This window comes from Entelurus aequoreus, linkage group LG28 (assembly GCF_033978785.1).
Source record: "Entelurus aequoreus isolate RoL-2023_Sb linkage group LG28, RoL_Eaeq_v1.1, whole genome shotgun sequence".
NCBI lineage: Eukaryota > Metazoa > Chordata > Actinopteri > Syngnathiformes > Syngnathidae > Entelurus > Entelurus aequoreus.
In genome coordinates, this window is record NC_084758.1 from 16,672,771 (window position 1) to 16,691,800 (window position 19,030).

Here is a 19,030-nt window from a genome sequence, read left to right on the forward strand (position 1 = left end):
CGGTTTCGGTGAGCAAAGTCTTTATTTATCAGCCAAATTTTTGATACATCACCAGTCAATAGTGCGGAAATAATAGGCTATATGTAATATATGTATATATATTGAAACTCCGAAGAAATAGCGATTGTTAAACGACCGGAATTGACGCTGTGGCGTATTTTCTTACACTTTACGTACATTGCGGAAGTTGTTTACATAAGTGAGTTGAAAAATAAAGCTAACGTAGATCCACGCTGATGTCTGAGTTGCCTCTACTCAACAGTCTTAAAAACATTAGAACCCTCCCAAATATATTACATAATTCCTTCATCCATTATTTTACTTTCATTTATTTACACGTAAAAAAAAAAAACACTCGTTTTTAAGGTGTGGCGACTTTTATTTTATTTTGTAATAGCAGTGATAATAGTGACTTCATCATTCATTCAGGGAATCCGGTTAACTTAATTTTTTTACTTTATCGAGCTGCACATGTAGTAACAGACAGCTTCATAACAATATGTAATATGTACAATATTCACACTGCAAGTATATATATCATGTAGTAACAGACACCTTCATAACAATATGTAATATGTACAATATACACACTGCAAGTATATATATCATGTAGTAACAGACAGCTTCATAACAGTATGTAATATGTACAATATACACACTGCAAGTATATATATCATGTAGTAACAGACACCTTCATAACAGTATGTAATATGTACAATATACACACTGCAACCATTTTAAGAAGGGACTAAAAACCAACCTTTTTAGCACAGCTTTTATCTAATTTCTCTGTCTTCTTGTTTTTAAATGCACTGCTTGCCTATCTGTTTTATCCAGTGCTTTCATGCTCTTATTTCTATTTTTATCTATGTTTCTGTTTTATCTAGTGTTTATCTAGTGTGTGTCATGATTCATTTCTATTTTAATTTTGTATTATATATTCTTACTTTCTATTTTTATTTGTAATACTTTGTAGCACTTTGAGATTTTAACAAATGTAAAGTGCGTAACAAATGCAACTAATTATTATTATTATTATTATTAAGTATATATTTTTAATGTAGTAACAGACATCTTCATAACATTATGTAATATGTACAATATACACACTGCAAGTATATATATAATGTGGTAACAGACACCTTCATAACAATATGTAATATGTACAATATACCCACTGCAAGTATATATATATAATGTAGTAACAGACACCTTCATAACAATATGTAGTATGTTTTATAAACACACTGCAATAACAATGTTATTTAACAGGTTACGGAACGTAAAGAAGTATTGTTGACGTTTTTTTTTAATGCATTTTGAGTGATTTAGTGGTAGAATTGATTGCGTCCATTAGCTCCCCACAAAGAACAAGCCGATTTTTATATGTTAGAAAGCGAAAAAAAACAACACTTTTGACTTCTTGTCTCTCATAATGATTGGGAACGATGGGCAAAATTTCTACTAAAATGTGCAGTTCCCCTTTAAAAGGCATGCTCAAATCGGGAACCTTAGCCAGATTATTGTCAACACCGTTGCTATGACTAAGAATTTCTTTGAAGTTGTAGACTGCTTCGTCCTGTCTTTTGTCACAACTTTTGACCTCCTGCTTATTGGGTACTTTTTGCACCGTGATTCAATGTCACCCTGCCTGAATCCTGCCTTGCTCGCTGCCCAGCCTTCCCCTATCCACAAAGTCTCTGAATACATTCTTGTCGTTTTCCTACACTGAGGTTTCTGCATTTTGGAGTTTGGTTCCCCATCCCAGTGCCCTGCCCTGACGCTCGCAGGATTTTATTTTACCCAAAATGTCAGGACCTCGCCCACTCCCTCACTCCATAGATACTCACCTCCAGTCTATTAACTACACTGAGCTGTCTGCTCATCTGCTCATTGCCAATCAGACTCTGCTATTCCACACTCTACACTCACCTGTGACTCATTACCAAACATCTGTATATATACCCTCTTCTTTAAAATACTTTAGCCTGACCACACGGTCCTGTCCGTTTGTAGCATTTAGCTTTAGTCTTTGTTTGTTGCTGAACTATTTTTGCCTTTGACTACGTTGTTGCCTACTCCCTTGTACCTTTCCTTGAACTACAATAAAACCTTTGAAACCTGCCCCTGCATCCAAGAATGTCATTACACAACAGCATTCAAAGTTTGACTTTTTTGGGCCTAATGTGTTATGACTCAAGCACCTGCCGCCACACTGAGTGTGTCCTGCGTTCCAGTGCCAGAACGTAGATACTTGTACCTGTACAGTAAGCCTTACACGTCTCTAGCCTTCCTCGCCTATGTGCTTCCTCGCTCTCTGTGTTTCCCCTCCTCTGTGCTCATCGTGTCTTGTCCTGTGTCGTCATCCTGCAGCTCTGCGTCATTCCCTGGTTTCGAGTTGTGTGTCTCGTCTCCCCGGATTCCCTCTGGACTTCCTACTGCCTCCCCGGATCTCGACCTCTCGCCTGCCCCCTGGACAACTACGCCTCGCTCCATCCCCTGACCACTGGAAGGGGATGGAGGCAGGCTCAGAGATCCGGTAACACTCAACATTTATTCGCATCACATAGTCACACCACACGGATTTGGATTAATTACACACATCATTCTTTTGTATTAAGAATGATGTGTGCCGTCTCCTTCTCCACTGTACCGTTACATAATGTGTCTTTGTGAAACTGATGTTCATAAAGATGCGCCAATGTTACCTTGTCATGTGACACGTCATGAGTTAGTTAACTGATTTTGCATTGATTTTGGAGCAAAACCTATTCCAAAGGGACGCCCTTTTGGCTGAAAGGCCTTTTAAAGGAGTGTTAAAATAATGGGTGGATGTTTACTGGTTTTCAAATTTAAATTATTTCATTTTGTTACCAAAGAAAATGAAATTGACTTATGTTTTTTATTTTTTTAGCAAAATCTAGCATAAATATCACATAGATTTTTGGTTTATTGCAGGCCTGGGCATTCATTTTGACTCGGGGGCCAAATTTAGAGAAAAAAATGTGTCTGGGGGCCGGTATATCTATTTTTAGGAAAACTAATACAAAACCTCACAATAAAGTCTGATTGAATGCTAAAAATGTTATGACAGACCGCCTTAAAAACGGAATGGAATGTTATTTTTTTCTATGAACGATAAAACCCTGAATATTGAGAACGTATGAACGTCACACCCCTTCTCAATCGACATATTTTACAATCAAGCCAAATGCAACAAAAATGCAACAAACACAGCGAAATATGAAGGTGAAGGGTAAAAAAACAAAATCATCTACAATCTGATACATCTGATATATCACTAAGCTTTAGAACTTTCTTGTAAAAATCTCCTTCCACGTCTGTCCCTGACACCCGCATTTCAGGCTGGCCGCTCTGGAAACACTCTGTGGAAACGCTCCCCACCCACACTGCTTGGTGCCTCGTCTGACCTGCTGTGACGTAGATTACCATAGTATACGGTATACGGGTATTATTATAGTACCGCGATACTAATGAATCTTATTCGGTACCTAAAAAGTACCGGTCCGCCACACCCTAAGATTTTTTGTTAAAATAAAGCCAATAATGCAATTTTTTCTGGTCCCCTTTATTTAGAAAAGTATAGAAAAGTACCGAAAAGTATCAAAATCATCAAGGTATCAGGACAACACTAGTCACTAAAATATCATGCAAAAGCGCAGATTCCAACCATTGAAATACGTTGTATAGTTCAAGACTCATGGTAATTTGAAAACATCACTGCAGATCATAATGGCAGCTACAATTTCCATCTTAAAGATCTAAAAAAAATATTTGGGAATGTCCGGCGGGCCAGATTGAAAAGCTTAACGGGCCGCATGTGGCCTCTGGGCCTTAATTTGCCCAGGTATGGTTTATTGACAGACAAAAATCTGCAAAGACAAATAAGGTTTTTCTTTGCCACGGAAAGACTGCATAGTTAACAAACCTGCACTACCACGAGCTAATGCAACAAAATGTTGTTATCTGTACTGTGAAGTTTGAATTTGAATGACAATGAAGGAAGTCTAAGTGTAAACGTAGTGAACCAAAAAAAACACACTTTGAAAATATAGCACAAACAGACTGGAAAGTTTTGGCTGACACACTTCCACTGAGGTAGAGGTGACACAGATGGCGGCCAATGAGGTCGCTGTGAAATAACTCCCTCCCATTTGGTATGATGTGGTTCCTGTCAATAATCTTAAGATGCTGTCTAGATGGTCTGATGTTCACTTGGTCAAACGAGAGGAGAAAATGTGGATCGTGCTTCATCTGCTGCTCCTGCTCCAAAGTGGAGGTAAGTCCATGCTCAGTTCCAATGGAGACATGTTCATACTGTACATGACTCTTATTAATATGTCTTCTTTTTCTCTTCAGCATGTACAGGTGCTTACACCTTTTCCACACAGACTGTTGGACTTGGACAAAATGCCTCTTTAACATGTGTCCTGGAGAAAAATTCAGAGTACGAATATTTATTTTGGCTCCGACTTGCTTCCGGAAACTTTCCTGAAGCTTTAGTCGCACTGTCATATATAGAGTTCGGTCCTGATAAACATGGAACATTAAAGACTGGACCTCGCATCACAGCCAAAAAAGAACAAGAAACTTTTGATCTACAAATGAATCAATTGGAGAAAAGTGATACGGCGATCTACTATTGTTTAAGAATACATTTAGGTAACTGGATGTTTTTGAATGGGATATTTCTTCAAGTTACAGGTAAATATAACAGAGACAATACAACAATTGTTCATACTTTAAGTGTTACATACCGTCTGATAACGATGGTAACTTGACTGGTCACAGAGTGCTAAAAGACTTCAATTTGTCTTGCACTCTTCCCAGAACCAGAACCCTTCGTGTCTGTTTTCTCTGAAGTCCAACCTGGACCACCTGTGAAGTTGCAGTGCTCAGTCCTCTCCCACTCTGGGAATGAAACCTGTCAGGATGGACCCAAAGTGTCCTGGTTCAGAACTGGACCGGGCAGCGTCCATCCCAGCTTTGTTTTCACTCATGACGAATGCAAGAAGATCAAGGATAACTCCACGCAGAATTGCTTCCACACTTTCTCAAAGACCCTCAGCTCCTCCGATGCTGGGATTTACATGTGTGCCCTGGTCACATGTGGGAGGATTTTCATGGGAAATCCAGTAGAAGTCATCATTAAAGGTAAATGGTCATCAGTATGGACAAATTCAAAGTGTTGGATCCTATAAAAATTTACTTCAGCATTTCACAACCAGGTCTCCCAAGAGATCTGTTTTGGAGTGTTTTGAGTGTTGCTTTGGCCTTAAGTTTCATCATGTCAGCCTTCCTCATCCACAAGATCAGGACAACGAAATGTTGTTGCTGCAAAGGTAACTGAAAATGCACATTATTTGATGGATCTATTAAGCTTCGTCTCCAATTTTCAGCTGGTCCACAAATACTCGATGAAACGTCCAGTTGCATCCAGCAGGTAAGAAGGAAATGTTGTGCACTTTGCTTAGTTTTTCTTTTTAATGTCACACATGACGTGTTTCCCTTAGAGAGACGAGGACTCTTTGGTTTACACCGTGCCGACCATCGTCACCAGGAAAACTGCCAAGGCGAGGCAGACAAAAGAAAAAGCAGCAGAGGAAATGACCACCTACGCTGACGTGTGTTTTCGAAACTGACATCCTCACGTCACAAAATCCAAATGTTTTAATACTGCAAAGAGGCTCAGGAAATTAGTTTGTATTGATCTGGGTTCACAGCGACCATAAGCTAAATGAAAAGGTACCATATTTTTCAAACTACAAGGCGCACTTAAAATCCTTTCAGTTTCTCAAAACTCGACAGTGTGCCTTATGTGCGGAATAATTTTGGTTGTGCTTACCGACCTCGAAGCTATTTTATTTGGTAAATGGTGAAATGATAAGTGTGACCAGTAGATGGCAGTCACACAAAAGACGTGTAGACTGCAATGTGACTCAAGTAAACACAAACATTTTATATGTTCCATTGAAAATAGAGAACATTACACACGGTTCTCAAATATCCATCAAAATCCCGGACGATTTATGTTACGTTCCCAGATGGCTCTGAGTCTAGGGATTGTAGGAGAACGCAACATAAAGCCGCTTCAACATACAAATATTATTATGGTGTGTGTATAATGGAAGACATAATATCTGGTGTTTTGTTTGACAATATTATGCAAAAGCAACTTTTCTGACCTTCTGGTACCTGCTGATGTGTATTTGGGATCTGCATAAATTCAGAAAAATTGCGCGCTTCCGTCTTTGTAGTCCGTGCCGACAAAGTAGTCAATAAGCTTCTTCTTGTTCTCTATCTTCTTGTTATGGGACATTTGTCCTCCGCTGTTGCCATTTATAATAAAAAGTAGTCTAAAGTTCTTAATTATATATATCTGTCAGTAAACTCGCCATGAAAGCACCAAAACATACCGGTGTAGTGAGTTTACATTATTCACTCAAGGAACTTTAGCTATTAGAGAGTTCCAGTCGGACAATTTTCCGGCTTTGTTATTGCACTCGTGAGCCACGGATGAGAAGATGCTGCTTCGTTGTTGATTGAAGTAAAGACTGAATGTCATTAAAACAGTTACCTCCATCTTTTGACACTTTTTCCACTCCCGTCCTTGCACGCTACACCGCTACAACAAAGATGACGGGGAGAAGACGCTGCCGAAGGTGAGCCACGTAAATAAGACCGCCCACAAAACGGTGCATCCTAAAGTGACTGCCAGAAAGCGACTTGAAGATGGATTATAAAACATCATCTAGGCAACATTTTGACCAAAAGACCATCATTACATGTTATGTAGACCACAAGGAAGTCTTTTACATTTAGAAAAACTTTAGTGCGCCCTATATATGAAAATAGACCCGACCCGCTCATCGGCAGTGCGCCCTATGGTCCGGAAAATACGGTACTTGGCCTTTACATTAAACATTTATTTTTGTCATGTGACCTAAGGCAGTACAGTAAAGAACATATGCATAAAGTAAGTACTTGATTGCATAACATATTACGTGACATAACTCAAATATTCCAAACAAGAACGCCGTCTTCAGGTAGAAAATGTAGGCTATTTTCATATTTTATATTGGTGTGCGTAGAGTTCACATTTTAGCTCAAGTGGTACACTCGTTGTGGTGCACACCAGGGTTCAGATAACTGCACTGAACCAGGTTTGTTTGGTCAAGTGCGATTATATGTACCAGGATCACAAACACACCAAAAGTGCTTTCAACCCAAACAAACGTGACATGTTTGAACGTACCTTTAACTACCATTGGCACTCATTGAAATACTTGGAAATACACATTTTGAAAGTGTAGATTTTTACCCCTCCTCCCACTTTTTACAATGATGTTTTATAATATTTGGTGGAACATCAAACCTGGCGCAGGAAATGTAACATGTGGAAAGGAGTGAGTCAATAAATGAAAACAATTAAAACATTGTTTTTATTGTCCATTTTGTACTGAGGTCTAAGTAATTGTTTACCATACACTTGCACAGGAAGAAAAGGATGATGTGCAGCCATTTTTTTTTAGTCAGACGGCCGGAAGAGTGTGTGTGCGTGTGTGTGTGCGTGTGTGTGCGTGTGTGTGTGCGTGTGTGTGTGTGTGTGTGTGTGTGTGTGTGTGTGTGTGTGTGTGTGTGTGTGTGTGAGTGTGTGTGTGTGTGTGTGTGTGTAAGAGGGAGAAACATTTTCATACTTCTATATGTGTTTACACGCATGTGTGGTTGCAGTGTGTGTGAGTGAGAAGCTGATGAAAAATGAAACTGTGAGTGTCCTTGTTCATAGGTCGCAGTAGGCCCCTATATTTTTTTTGGACCACGCTAGATGCATAGCAGTGTACTTTATACTGTGCTTGGAACAGCAGTATTTTAAGATGGATTATTATTGTTTATATGTTTTTTATCTATCTATTATTGCCCAAGAAATTATGCTCATGCTGGACTTGTACACACAGGTATTGAAAAGGGGATTTTTTTTTTTAACATTGTGGTCTACATAACATGTAATGGTGGTGCTTTTGGTAAAAAATGTTGCGTGGATGATATTTTACAGACCATCTTCAAGCCACTTTCTGACCGTCTCTTCAGGATGGTCGGTCTTATTTACGTGCCGAGGCCTTCCTCAATCAACTGTGTCTCCTCCCTGTCAGCCATGTTGTAGTTTTTAGCGCTTCCATATGGAGTCTACTGACAGAACTATACTCTTAATTTGTATTAGAAGTGAGAACAGCGGCGGACGCATGTGCATGTACGAGCCAGTGTGCCCCGCAACAAGAGGATAGGGAAAGTAAAGGAATTTACTGACTTCAACTTTGGACTACAACTCACACAAAGCTCGAAGCACTTACTAATGTTTCAAATTCCAAACGGCTCAGGAAAGATTGTTTTATAAACATCTCTGCCATGCCTCCATGGTTTAATTTCAAATTTTTGGGACTTATGAAGATGCCAAATACACAAAAACAGAACAAACAGGTATGAAATGTGGTTTTGGATAATAGGACCCCTTAAAGACAAATGAATGGTTTATTATCTTCATACAGTCGTGGTGTTTGGTAATGGTTTAGTAAACATGGTTGTCAAAGTTACATTGAAGTGCATCACATGTTTACACTTGCACAACTCAACACGTCCAAAACAAAGAAGAAGAAGCAGAGTTTATTTAATCCTACGTCTTCTCCGTGTCTTAGCATTTTTGGCAAGCACAGCCGAATCTACTGTTTCATGAATTACATTTTTAAAGGATCAGAATCCGAAATACTTTAATAATCCCCGAGGGGGAATTAAGATTTTCAGATTAATCCCATTCAAGAGCAGACCAACATTACAGGATTGCTGATGGGTCTGCCAACTTCCGGCGAGAAAAGAAAATATTCAGTCTAAGCCTGGGCCCCTGGAGAGGGGGTCCAGACTGAGGCCAAGGAAAAACAAAAACTCATAGCCTTAGCACACATGAACATGTGATGCAACCAGCCACTTCTACACACAGCCACAAAAGGAAAAAAACAACAACAAAAACATATACACTGTGGTGGCCTCTGCGGTGTTCCACGCCATCGTCTGCTGGGGTGGGGGGAGCATGGCCAGAGACAGGAGCAGACCCAACAAAGCAAACAAGAGAGCCGACTCCACCCTCGGCCGCCCACCAACTCTCGGCCAGTGTCCAGTCCGCATGGATGAGCAAAGATACGTCCAAGGAGACCGAGGTGTCCGATACCTGCTCATTCAGCCAAGACACTGTGAAGCTTGTCCGTCCCAGCTCCGCAGCCCTGTCTCTTCATCCGCATCCCCTCCAGTCTCTCCAAACGGACTCTGGTGTGGCATAGACCCAGCAGCTGGTCTCAGTGACCAAAAGGATCCCGGGAGGTAGATCCAGAAGTTCACAAAAAAGCACCTCAGAAGTCCCAAAAGTCCCAAAGGGTCCCGAACCAAAAGGCAAAAACAAAACACATGCAAACAAGAGGGAAACATCAGGAACACAAAAGGATGAGCTCCTGCCACCAGCAGCCACTACAGCAGCGCCATCTTGGAAAAAAAAAGCAAATGTTCCTTTACAAAATGATGTGTATGAAATTAGACAAAAAATACTACTGTTGGTAAAAATAAAATACAAGTTAAGCAACTAAAACAGTGACCACAACAGCGAAGGAGGCCAGCAGAGCACTCAGCAAAACGGCAGCTGCTTTCACGTCTTGTTCTGCAACACAAGAAGAGTGCATCTTAGGACTGCAACACAACCTTACACAATAAAGTAACCAACAGTTGGATTCAGCGCGCCTTGCTTGCCCCTTGGAGTCCGCGGGACAAAACCATTCACACTCTGAAGTTATTATCGCAGAAGCCAAATTCTAACTTCAGACTAATACCAAGAGAGCAAAGCAGTTTGATGACGGCAGCGAGTCGGACCGCAACAGGAAGTAGCAAGAACACAGCGAGAGGAAAGGGTTCAACTTTCTGCTCTTCTTTGTTGCGTCTTCAAACCGAATGAAATCTGAACATCGTGCAGGTGTTGATTTTATTGAAGTCGGACGAAGTGAACATGTGAGTAAAGGAGGAGGAAGACGCAGAGCTTAATAAAGCCCAGCCCTTCTCGCTGTCTCATGCAAGTTTGTTCACTTCCTGTGTTTAACATGCACGTCTTCTGATAGAGAGAGAAAAGAACAGTTTTGTTTTATTTTTGTTTTAAAGTGCACTGACAATAAAGCTATCCTAATCTAGTTCTGCTTCCTCATCATGCTTTGTCAACACCTCCACCATCAACCTGAGAACCAACGTCCTGTGTGGTGGACCTTTGTGTACTGCATAACAGGGCCTTTTTTCCCCCCCTGAAAAGTGTGAGTTTAACAAAAGACCAAAAACAAATGTCCACTGCAGAGGACGTAATGTAATACTTGGATTGTTTTACTCCACATATTGACACGCTCTATTTGTTTTGTGTTGTTCAGGCATGTAAATGTTTTTTTTTGTATTTCTGAGATTTATCCATCTATCTTCAACTGCTTATCCCATACTTGCAAACCGTGAGACTTCCAAATTCGGAAGATTTTGGGGGGGGGGGGGGGAGTATATTTATAGCTAGAATTCACTGAAATTTAAGTATTTCATATATATATATATATAAAATAAATACTTAACTTAACAGAAATGAAAATTTAAAAAAATGGCCCGAAAGGTGTTGTTTGATTTGCAGTTAAGAATTGGAAATAGAATGAACGGAAGGTACACGAACCACAATAAATATTAGTGTTTAATATAAATATAAACATGAATAAACGTTAAACGCAAATGTTAATCTAAATGTTAAATCTCGAAGTGAAATCTAAATGATAAAATCCAGCTCTCAATGTTAAATCCAAACATTAAATCTAAATATGAAATCCAAGTGTTAAATCTACATCTAAATGTTATTACATTGAAATGTTAAAGGCCTACTGAAATGATTTTTTAAAATATACTTGATCATTTTGCGATATTGCCGTATTTTTGCTGAAAGGATTTAGTAGAGAACATCGACGATAAAGTTCGCAACTTTTGGTCGCTGATAAAAAAAGCCTTGCCTGAACCGGAAGTAGCGTGACGTCACAGGTTGAAAGGCTCCTCACATTTCCCCATTGTTTACACCAGCAGCAAAAGAGATTCGGACCGAGGAAGCGACGATTACCCCATTAATTTGAGCCAGGATGAAAGATTTGTGGATGACGAACGTGAGAGTGAAGACTAGAGTGCAGTGCAGGACGCATCTTTTTTCGCTCTGACTTAGGTATAAGCTGGCTCATTGGATTCCACACTTTCTCCTTTTTCTATTGTGGATCACGGATTTGTATTTTAAACCACCTCGGATACTATATCCTCTTGAAAATGAGAGTCGAGAATGCGAAATGGACATTCACAGTGTCTTTTATCTCCACGACAATACATCGGCGAATGCAGATATAAACAGAAGAAATAAACCCCTGACTGGAAGGATAGACAGAAAATCAACAATACTATTAAACCATGGAACTGTAACTACACTGTTTTTCTCGTGCCTTGTCCTCTGCCGGGTGCGTCTGTCTGCGGCCTGCTGCTGGCCCTTGTGGGCGGCACGGTGGGCCAGGCTCTGGGGTTCCTGTCGCTGTCCGGCTTGGCTGCGTGGGGGCGGTGGCCCCTGGTTCCCTGGGCACCACACCTACTGTTTGTGGGATGGGTTCTCGGGGAGGCTGGGGCCGTACTCTGGCTCCCGCACACACTGGGAGTCAAATGTATTGTACATGCAAATTCACATATACTCACACACATACATACAGACATACATAGGTACCTATGTTCCCACATACATATACAAATAAATACAGTACATATTTACACACTCAAAGTTCGTACATCCACACGCACATTCATTATACAAACATACTGTATACACATACTGTACATATACATTCACTGTAAAAACATACATATACACATACTGTACATATACATTCACTGTACAAACACACACATACACATACTACACATACATTCACTGTACAAACACACACATACATATACTGTACATATACATTCACTGTACAAACACACATTTACACATACTGTACATATACATTCACTGTACAAACACACACATACACATACTGTACATATACATTCACTGTACAAACACACATTTACACATACTGTACATATACATTCACTGTACAAACACACATTTACACATACTGTACATATACATTCACTGTTGAAACACACATACTGTATACACATACTGTACATATACATTCGCTGTACACACTTTTACACATACTGTACATATACATTCATTGTACAAGTACACATACTGTACATATACAAGTACATATGCACACATACACTCATGCACATAATCACGTTTCATCAAACATATATTAACGTTGTTGCCCTAGGGTAAACTGGGTATAACACATGGCACACTGACAAAGCTTAACCTATTGTTACTATAACAATCTACAAGGTTAAGGTTGCTTCTCTTTCTTCCCCTCCATTTTTCTGCATTCTTTCGTATCTCAAGTTATCATTACGTATAAGTATTGTTGCATTTGAACAATTGTATTGTTGATAATAAAGGTAAAGTACTGGTATTGTTTATTATCAATAGCACTATTTCTATTGGTATTCATATTGCTCCATTTTTAGTGTAATAATGCTCATTGTCATTTCTGTAATTTTTTATTTTTTTTTATTTTTAAATTTTCGCTAACTGCTTATTTGCTATTACTTTTACCATCATATTTGTACATGTAGTATTTGCTGATGTTGCTCTGTTGTTGTTGTTGTTGTTGTGTTTGCTGTTGTTGTTTTTGTCTCTCTGTCTAATCCCCCTCTTGTCCCCACAATTCCCCCCTCTGTCTTCCTTTTTGTCTCTTTCTATCCCCTCCTGCTCCGGCCCGGCTGCACCAAATGATAATATAAATACATTTAATAAAGTCAAAATACAAGTAAGGCAACAAGAGAAGTATCCTACACTTCTCTTTTGTAAAGTAAATCTGAACAGCCGATATGGGCATCTACATCTACTATATGATTTGCCCGAGAAGCTGGGCAGGACATTATAAAAAAAAAAAAAAATTAAAAAAAAATTAAAAAAAATAAAAATAAAAAATACTTGCCAACCCTCCCGAATTTTCCAGGAGACTCCTGAATTTCAGTGGCTCTCCCTAAAATCTCCCGGGACAACCATTCTCCTGATTTCCACCCAGACAACAATATTGGGGGCGTACCTTAAAGGCACTGCCTTTAGCGTCCTCTCATCTGAAAAGGAGACTATTATATATGTCTCCGTTATCCATAGGTTTATCTATAACCCATAACACGGTGGCCGAATGGATATAGTCACTCATGAATGGTCAGAGAAGCACAAGGCGGCGGCAACGCAGTATTATGGGCCACCTTGCAAGCAACATCCCGTTCTCATTTTCAACAAATCCGTGAAGGATATGATCCCGGATTCAGAGATCGCTCGCCAGTACTCAAATGGTAGAACAAAGGCTACTGAAATAGTGAAATGTAATTGTTTTTTTTTTATCTAAGCAGCAAGTACAGTACAGTTAGTAGAACAACTGTGTTTTCATTACTCTGTACTGTACTATATATATATATATATATATATATATATATATATATATATATATATATATATATATATATATATATATATATATATATATGAGAAATACTTTAATTTCAGGGAATTCTACCTATAAATATACTCCTCCCCCCCAACAAATATGTGCTCCAATCACTCTATCACAAACAAATAAGAGTTGTAGAAATGATTGGAAACTCAAGACAGCCATGACATTATGTACTTTACAAGTGTATATTGTACTGTATATTCACCTTTCACCACCAGATGCGTGCCACCGGTGAACACCATGTTGTATGAGGTCCCAGCTTGGCAGGTGTACATCGCTTCATCGTCTTTGTGTACGTTTGTGATGTTTAAAACGTACATGTCACCCGTATGCGCGCTCACAAATCTTCCGTCCTTGAACGGTCCTCGAAGGGACATTTCCCCGAAATACCCCTCCACAATGGTTTGGACCATTGAGCCGAATTTCATCTTGTACCAGTAAAATATGTCACCTCTATCGTCGTGGCGCGGGCATGCCAAAGTGACGTTAACGCCAACTTCCACCAGGCTCAGTGTTATCGGAACGTAGGATTGACTCAGAACTGAAGAAAAAGACAGAAGAAGAGTAAATATGCAGGAAAAAGTGGAAAATACAAAACGGAGGTGCCTAAACTCACCCAATGCGCCGAGAAGCACAAGTGCAGTCAGCTCCGCCATCGTTGTGATCGTCTTTCCACTAAGTCTCGAGGAGGTTTGCAAGTCAGAGACAATGGTGTTAGGCTGAAATGCGAAAAATGTATTTCCACTGCATTTTTTTTTTCAAACTACTGACCCATTTTTACCAAGCGTACGTGACTATACGCTCACTTGTGAGTCTAAAACAAACAGAAAAAACAACTATCCTGAGATGCAAGAAAAGTGCAGGTCGAAGTATTTTGTGCATGGATATAAAAATGTATTTTCTACACTTTGAATGTTGACTACCTAATTTGTCTATTCAGAAGTTGGCCTGCTTTTACCCTTTTGTTCGTGTTTTTTCATTTGTCAAGCAATTTTCACAGGTTGAATTAATATAGATGACAAAGGATTAAAACATTGAAACATAAGCTCCATGAAAACAGACACATTGGTTTTCACGACCAAAAAGGTCTCATACATAAAGTGCATGTAAACAACACTGCATTATTTCAGAGTGACAGAGATTCAGTTCCAACACGCACGCTGCCTGATTGGCAACCAGGACACACCTGCAACCGGTTGCCAAACAGTTTCCTATTTAGGTCAGGCGCTGTCTCATTCTCCCTGTGGTTCATTTCTGCACTCCACCTGAGCTTAGAACATCTGGAAGGAAAGGATACACACGTGCGGATGTTGTTTCTGGACTTCAGAATCCCGCGAACCTAGTGAGCAAACTGGCCCCCCTTGGATTCAGCACCCCACCATGCAACTGGCTGCAGGGGCGGTATAGCTCGGTTGGTAGAGCGGCCGTGCCAGCAACTTGAGGGTTGCAGGTTCGATCCCCGCTTCCGCCATCCTAGTCACTGCCGTTGTGTCCTTGGGCAAGACACTTTACCCACCTGCTCCCAGTGCCACCCACACTGGTTTAAATGTAACTTAGATATTGGGTTTCACAATGTAAAGCGCTTTGAGTCACTTGAGAAAAAGCGCTATATAAATGTAATTCACTTCACTTCACTTGACTTCCTCACAGACAGACCCCAGTCAGTGAGAGTGGGCAACAACACCTCCAGTGCCATCTCCCTGAGCTTCCCCCAGGGCTGCGTCCTGAGTCCACTGCTGTTCACACTGATGACCCATGACTGCTGCGCCAGGTCCACTACTAACCACATCGTATGCGGACGACACGACAGTAGTGGGCCTTATCCGTGACAATAACAACATGGACTACAGGGAGGAGGTGAAACATCTGGTTGACTATTGCAGAACCAACAACCTGGTCCTGAACGTCGACAAGACCAAAGAGATCATCGTCGACTTCAGGAGGCACCAGTCCAGCCACACTCCACTCTTCATCAACGGCACAGCAGTGGAGATGGTGAGCAGCACCAAGTTCCTGGGGGTGCAGATAACTGTCAATCTAACCTGATCCCTACACACCGGAGCTCATATAAAAAGAGCTCAGCAGCGCATGCACTTTTTGCGTCGGATGAAAAGAACACAGCTCCCTCCCCCCATTCCCACCACATTCTACAGAGGCACTATAGAGAGCCTACTGCATCTCTGTCTGGACCGGAGTGCAGTGCCTCCGACTGAAAGTCTCTGCAGAGAGTGGTGAGGACGGCGGAAAAGGTCATCAGGACTCCTCTTACTCCTATCCAGGAGATCGCAAAAATCCGCTGCCTGACCAGGGCTCAGAAAATCTGTAGAGACTCCTCCCACCCCCACCAAGGACTGTTTTCACTGCTGGACTCTAGAAAGAGGTTCCGCAGCCTCCGTAGCAGAACCTCCAGGTTCTGTAACAGCTTCTTCCCTCAGGCCATAAGACTCTTGAACACATCATAATATTCCCCTCAATTCCCCAAAAAAACTGATTAACTCGATGGACTATAAAGACAATGTAACATACATCCGTAACAGTGGATGCATATGCAAAAGTACAATATATTTATCTGTACAGTAATCTATCTATTTATATATGCTCCTTCTTTTGTAAATGCAAACACTCTGCACCTCTTTGTTCTTTGAGCTAACACAAATAAATGTTGATCTTATCTGTACTGTAAAGTTCAAATTTTCTCTGCCTGGCTGTGCCTATTTCTTTAAACAAAGAAGTCCGTGTCTTGTACAATTCCGTTTGCACTTGCCTTCTTTTGTCCTGTTTTCATTGCGAGTTGTTTTTCCTCAACTCCTTCTAGAATGCATTTATTATATTTTGATGTATTAAAGAATATTATTGGCAATTGTTGGCAATAGCGTGTTGTTGGCTGCATCTTGGGGTCACGTTGCTCAAGCTGCCTTCCACGCTTCAAATCCCGACACACCAACTTACTGACACAAATGCTGCTTTGAAATGGTTGTGGTTGTGGTTTCTCTTTTGAAAAAAACAAAAACAAAACTCAAAGAAGCACAATCTTCAACTCGTCTTTGACTTTGGAGCTTTGTTGTGTGCATTTTGTTGCGACTTCTCCATAATAAGTGTGAATGCATTTTGATTTACTGTGAACAGTTTATTTGGTCCACCATAACCCCTTTGGCAATTTCATTGGACTAATGCAGTGGTCGGCAACCCAAAATGTTGAAAAAGCCATATTGGACCAAAAATACAAAAAAAAATCCTTCTAGAGCTGCAAAAAAGTAAACGCCTTACATAAGTCTTACAATGCAGGCAACACATGATGTAAGTGTTTATATTGGTGGGCGGTCGAGGGTGGAGTCGGCTCTCTTGGTTGCTTTGTTGGGTCTGCTTCTCAAAATGAGCCAAAAAAGAGTGTCAGCTACATGTAAACAAACTACGGTGTGTTGAAGGGCCGCCCAAATTAGTAGGACAAAACGTTGCTCGCCAAATCCTCTCATCAGTGAAGCATGTTTAATATAAACAGTGGGATTTCTGGCAATTAAGAAGGTGTGTGTGTCATTTTTGCTCTCTAACAAAAACAATATTAAAACAAAAATTATATTTTTTCCACCATCTTTTCCATTTTCACACATTTTTTAAAAAGCTCCAGGGAGCCACGAGGGCGGCGCTAAAGAGCAAATTTAGTTTATGAACCCTTAAATATCTATTAGAGGCCGCAGCATTGTATAAAGCGCAGGGTTCAAATCGTGAAAACAAAATAGCAGCCTATAACCTGAAAATATAGTAAATTTTGGATTATCTTCATCAACAGGTCTTGCATCTCTCAGCACACTGCGCCAAGTCTTACAGAAAGTCAATACAACTCTTAAGATAATACTTTGGTAAATCAGAGCAGGAGGATTTAGTTTTGAAGACGCACGTCAGCGTACGTGCTGAATTCCTCTGCTGCCCTCCTATTTGTCTGCCTCGCTCTGCCAGTTTTCTTGGTAACAATGGTCGGCACGGAATAAACCAAAGAGTCCTCGTCTCTCTAAAGAAACAAATCATGTAAGACACTACAAGAAAAAGAAAACAAAGATGCAGAACTTTTCTACAAACTTTTTCTTACCTGCTGGACGCGACTGAATGTTTCATCGAGTGTTGGCGGACCAGCTAAAAAAAATTGAAAATAAATCATAGAAAAGACCAACCTATTGATGATTCCTAATGTGCTGTTTTCTTACCTTTGCAGGAAAAACTGTTTTTTGTCCTGATCTTGTTGATGAGGAAGGCTGACATGATGAAACTTAAGGCCAAAGCAGCACTCAAGACGATTATAACATACTTGTTTGAAGCAGAGTTGCCACCATCTAGATTGTTTTGATAAAAAACACTAGTGAAAACACACTTTTAATGAATCTATCAATACAAATCAATTCATATTTACCTTTAGTGTTGACTTTTATTGGATTTCCCATGAAAATCCTCCCACATGTGACCACAGCACACAAGTAAGTTCCAGCATCAGAGGAGTTGACGTTCTTTGAGAAAGTGTGGACACATTTCTGTGTGGACTTATCTTTGATCTTCTTGCATTCCTTATGAGCGTAAACAAAGCTGGGATGGACACTTTCTGGTCCAGTTCTGAACCAGGACACTTTGTGTCCATCCTGACAGATGTCATTCCCAGAGTGGGAGAGGACTGAGCACTGCAACTTCACAGGCGGTCCTGGTTGGACTTCAGGGACAACAGACACGGAGGGTTCTGGTTCTGGGAAGAGTGCAAGACAAATTGAAGTCTTTCAGCACTCTGTGACTTTGATTCCACAGATCGACATTCACTTCTGTTGAAATCTTGAAGGTAAAAAATACTGTGATGTGTTAATGCAGAGGTTACATTTCTTGTAGTGCATGTAAAAACATGTTCATCACAATAAAATATTTGTTCATTTAAAGTTAACATTGTTATCTATAAACAGATGTTATGTAACAATTAAAATATGTACAATTGTTAATTTAAACTGTTTTCTAATTATTTGTTGTCATATTTACCTGTGACCTGAAGGAATGTTCCTTTCAAAAACAAGAGATGACCTAAGTTCACTTTTAAACAGTAGTAGATCGCCGTATCACTTTTCTCTACTTGACTAATTTGCAGAACAAATGTTCCTTGTTCTTTTTTGGCTGTGATGCGATGTCCAGAATTCAATGTTCCATTTTCAACAGGTCCTGATCCGTAAGATGCCATTGTAGCTAAAATTTCAGGATAGGTTCCAGAAACAAGTCGGATCCAAATTAAGCGTTCAATATTCTCAGTTGTCCCGCGGGGACATGTCAGAGAGACATTTTGTCCAGGTCCAAGAGTCTGAGTGGAAAAGTTGTAGGCACCTGTACATGCTGAAGAG

At 40.2% G+C, this 19,030-nt stretch overlaps 1 protein-coding gene and 1 gene segment (V, D, J or C); one reads left to right on the forward strand and one right to left on the reverse strand.

Annotated features, from left to right (window-relative positions):
* The first annotated feature begins 4,603 nt into the window (after positions 1-4,603).
* Positions 4,604-5,663, forward strand: LOC133644908 (uncharacterized). The gene is made up of 5 exons (XM_062039662.1): positions 4,604-4,725; positions 4,852-5,175; positions 5,250-5,363; positions 5,421-5,464; positions 5,535-5,663. The coding sequence occupies exons 1-5, from the start codon at positions 4,626-4,628 to the stop codon at positions 5,661-5,663; spliced, it is 711 nt and encodes a 236-aa protein (XP_061895646.1). The 5' UTR covers positions 4,604-4,625.
* A 3,972-nt stretch (positions 5,664-9,635) lies between these two features.
* LOC133644910 (Ig kappa chain V region Mem5-like) lies at positions 9,636-14,397 on the reverse strand. The segment is given in 3 exon segments: positions 9,636-9,718; positions 13,876-14,211; positions 14,287-14,397. Coding segments are annotated over 3 exon segments (459 nt in total).
* Positions 14,398-19,030: the final 4,633 nt, after the last annotated feature.

Excerpts from the sequence above, each read along its gene's own strand:
- LOC133644908 (XM_062039662.1), top strand. The coding sequence starts at position 4,626 with ATGAATCAATTGGAGAAAAGTGATACGGCGATCTACTATTGTTTAAGA. Across the intron at positions 4,726-4,851 it reads GATATTTCTTCAAGTTACAG|AACCAGAACCCTTCGTGTCT; the intron begins GTAAATATAACA and ends CACTCTTCCCAG. Across the intron at positions 5,465-5,534 it reads CGTCCAGTTGCATCCAGCAG|AGAGACGAGGACTCTTTGGT; the intron begins GTAAGAAGGAAA and ends TGTTTCCCTTAG.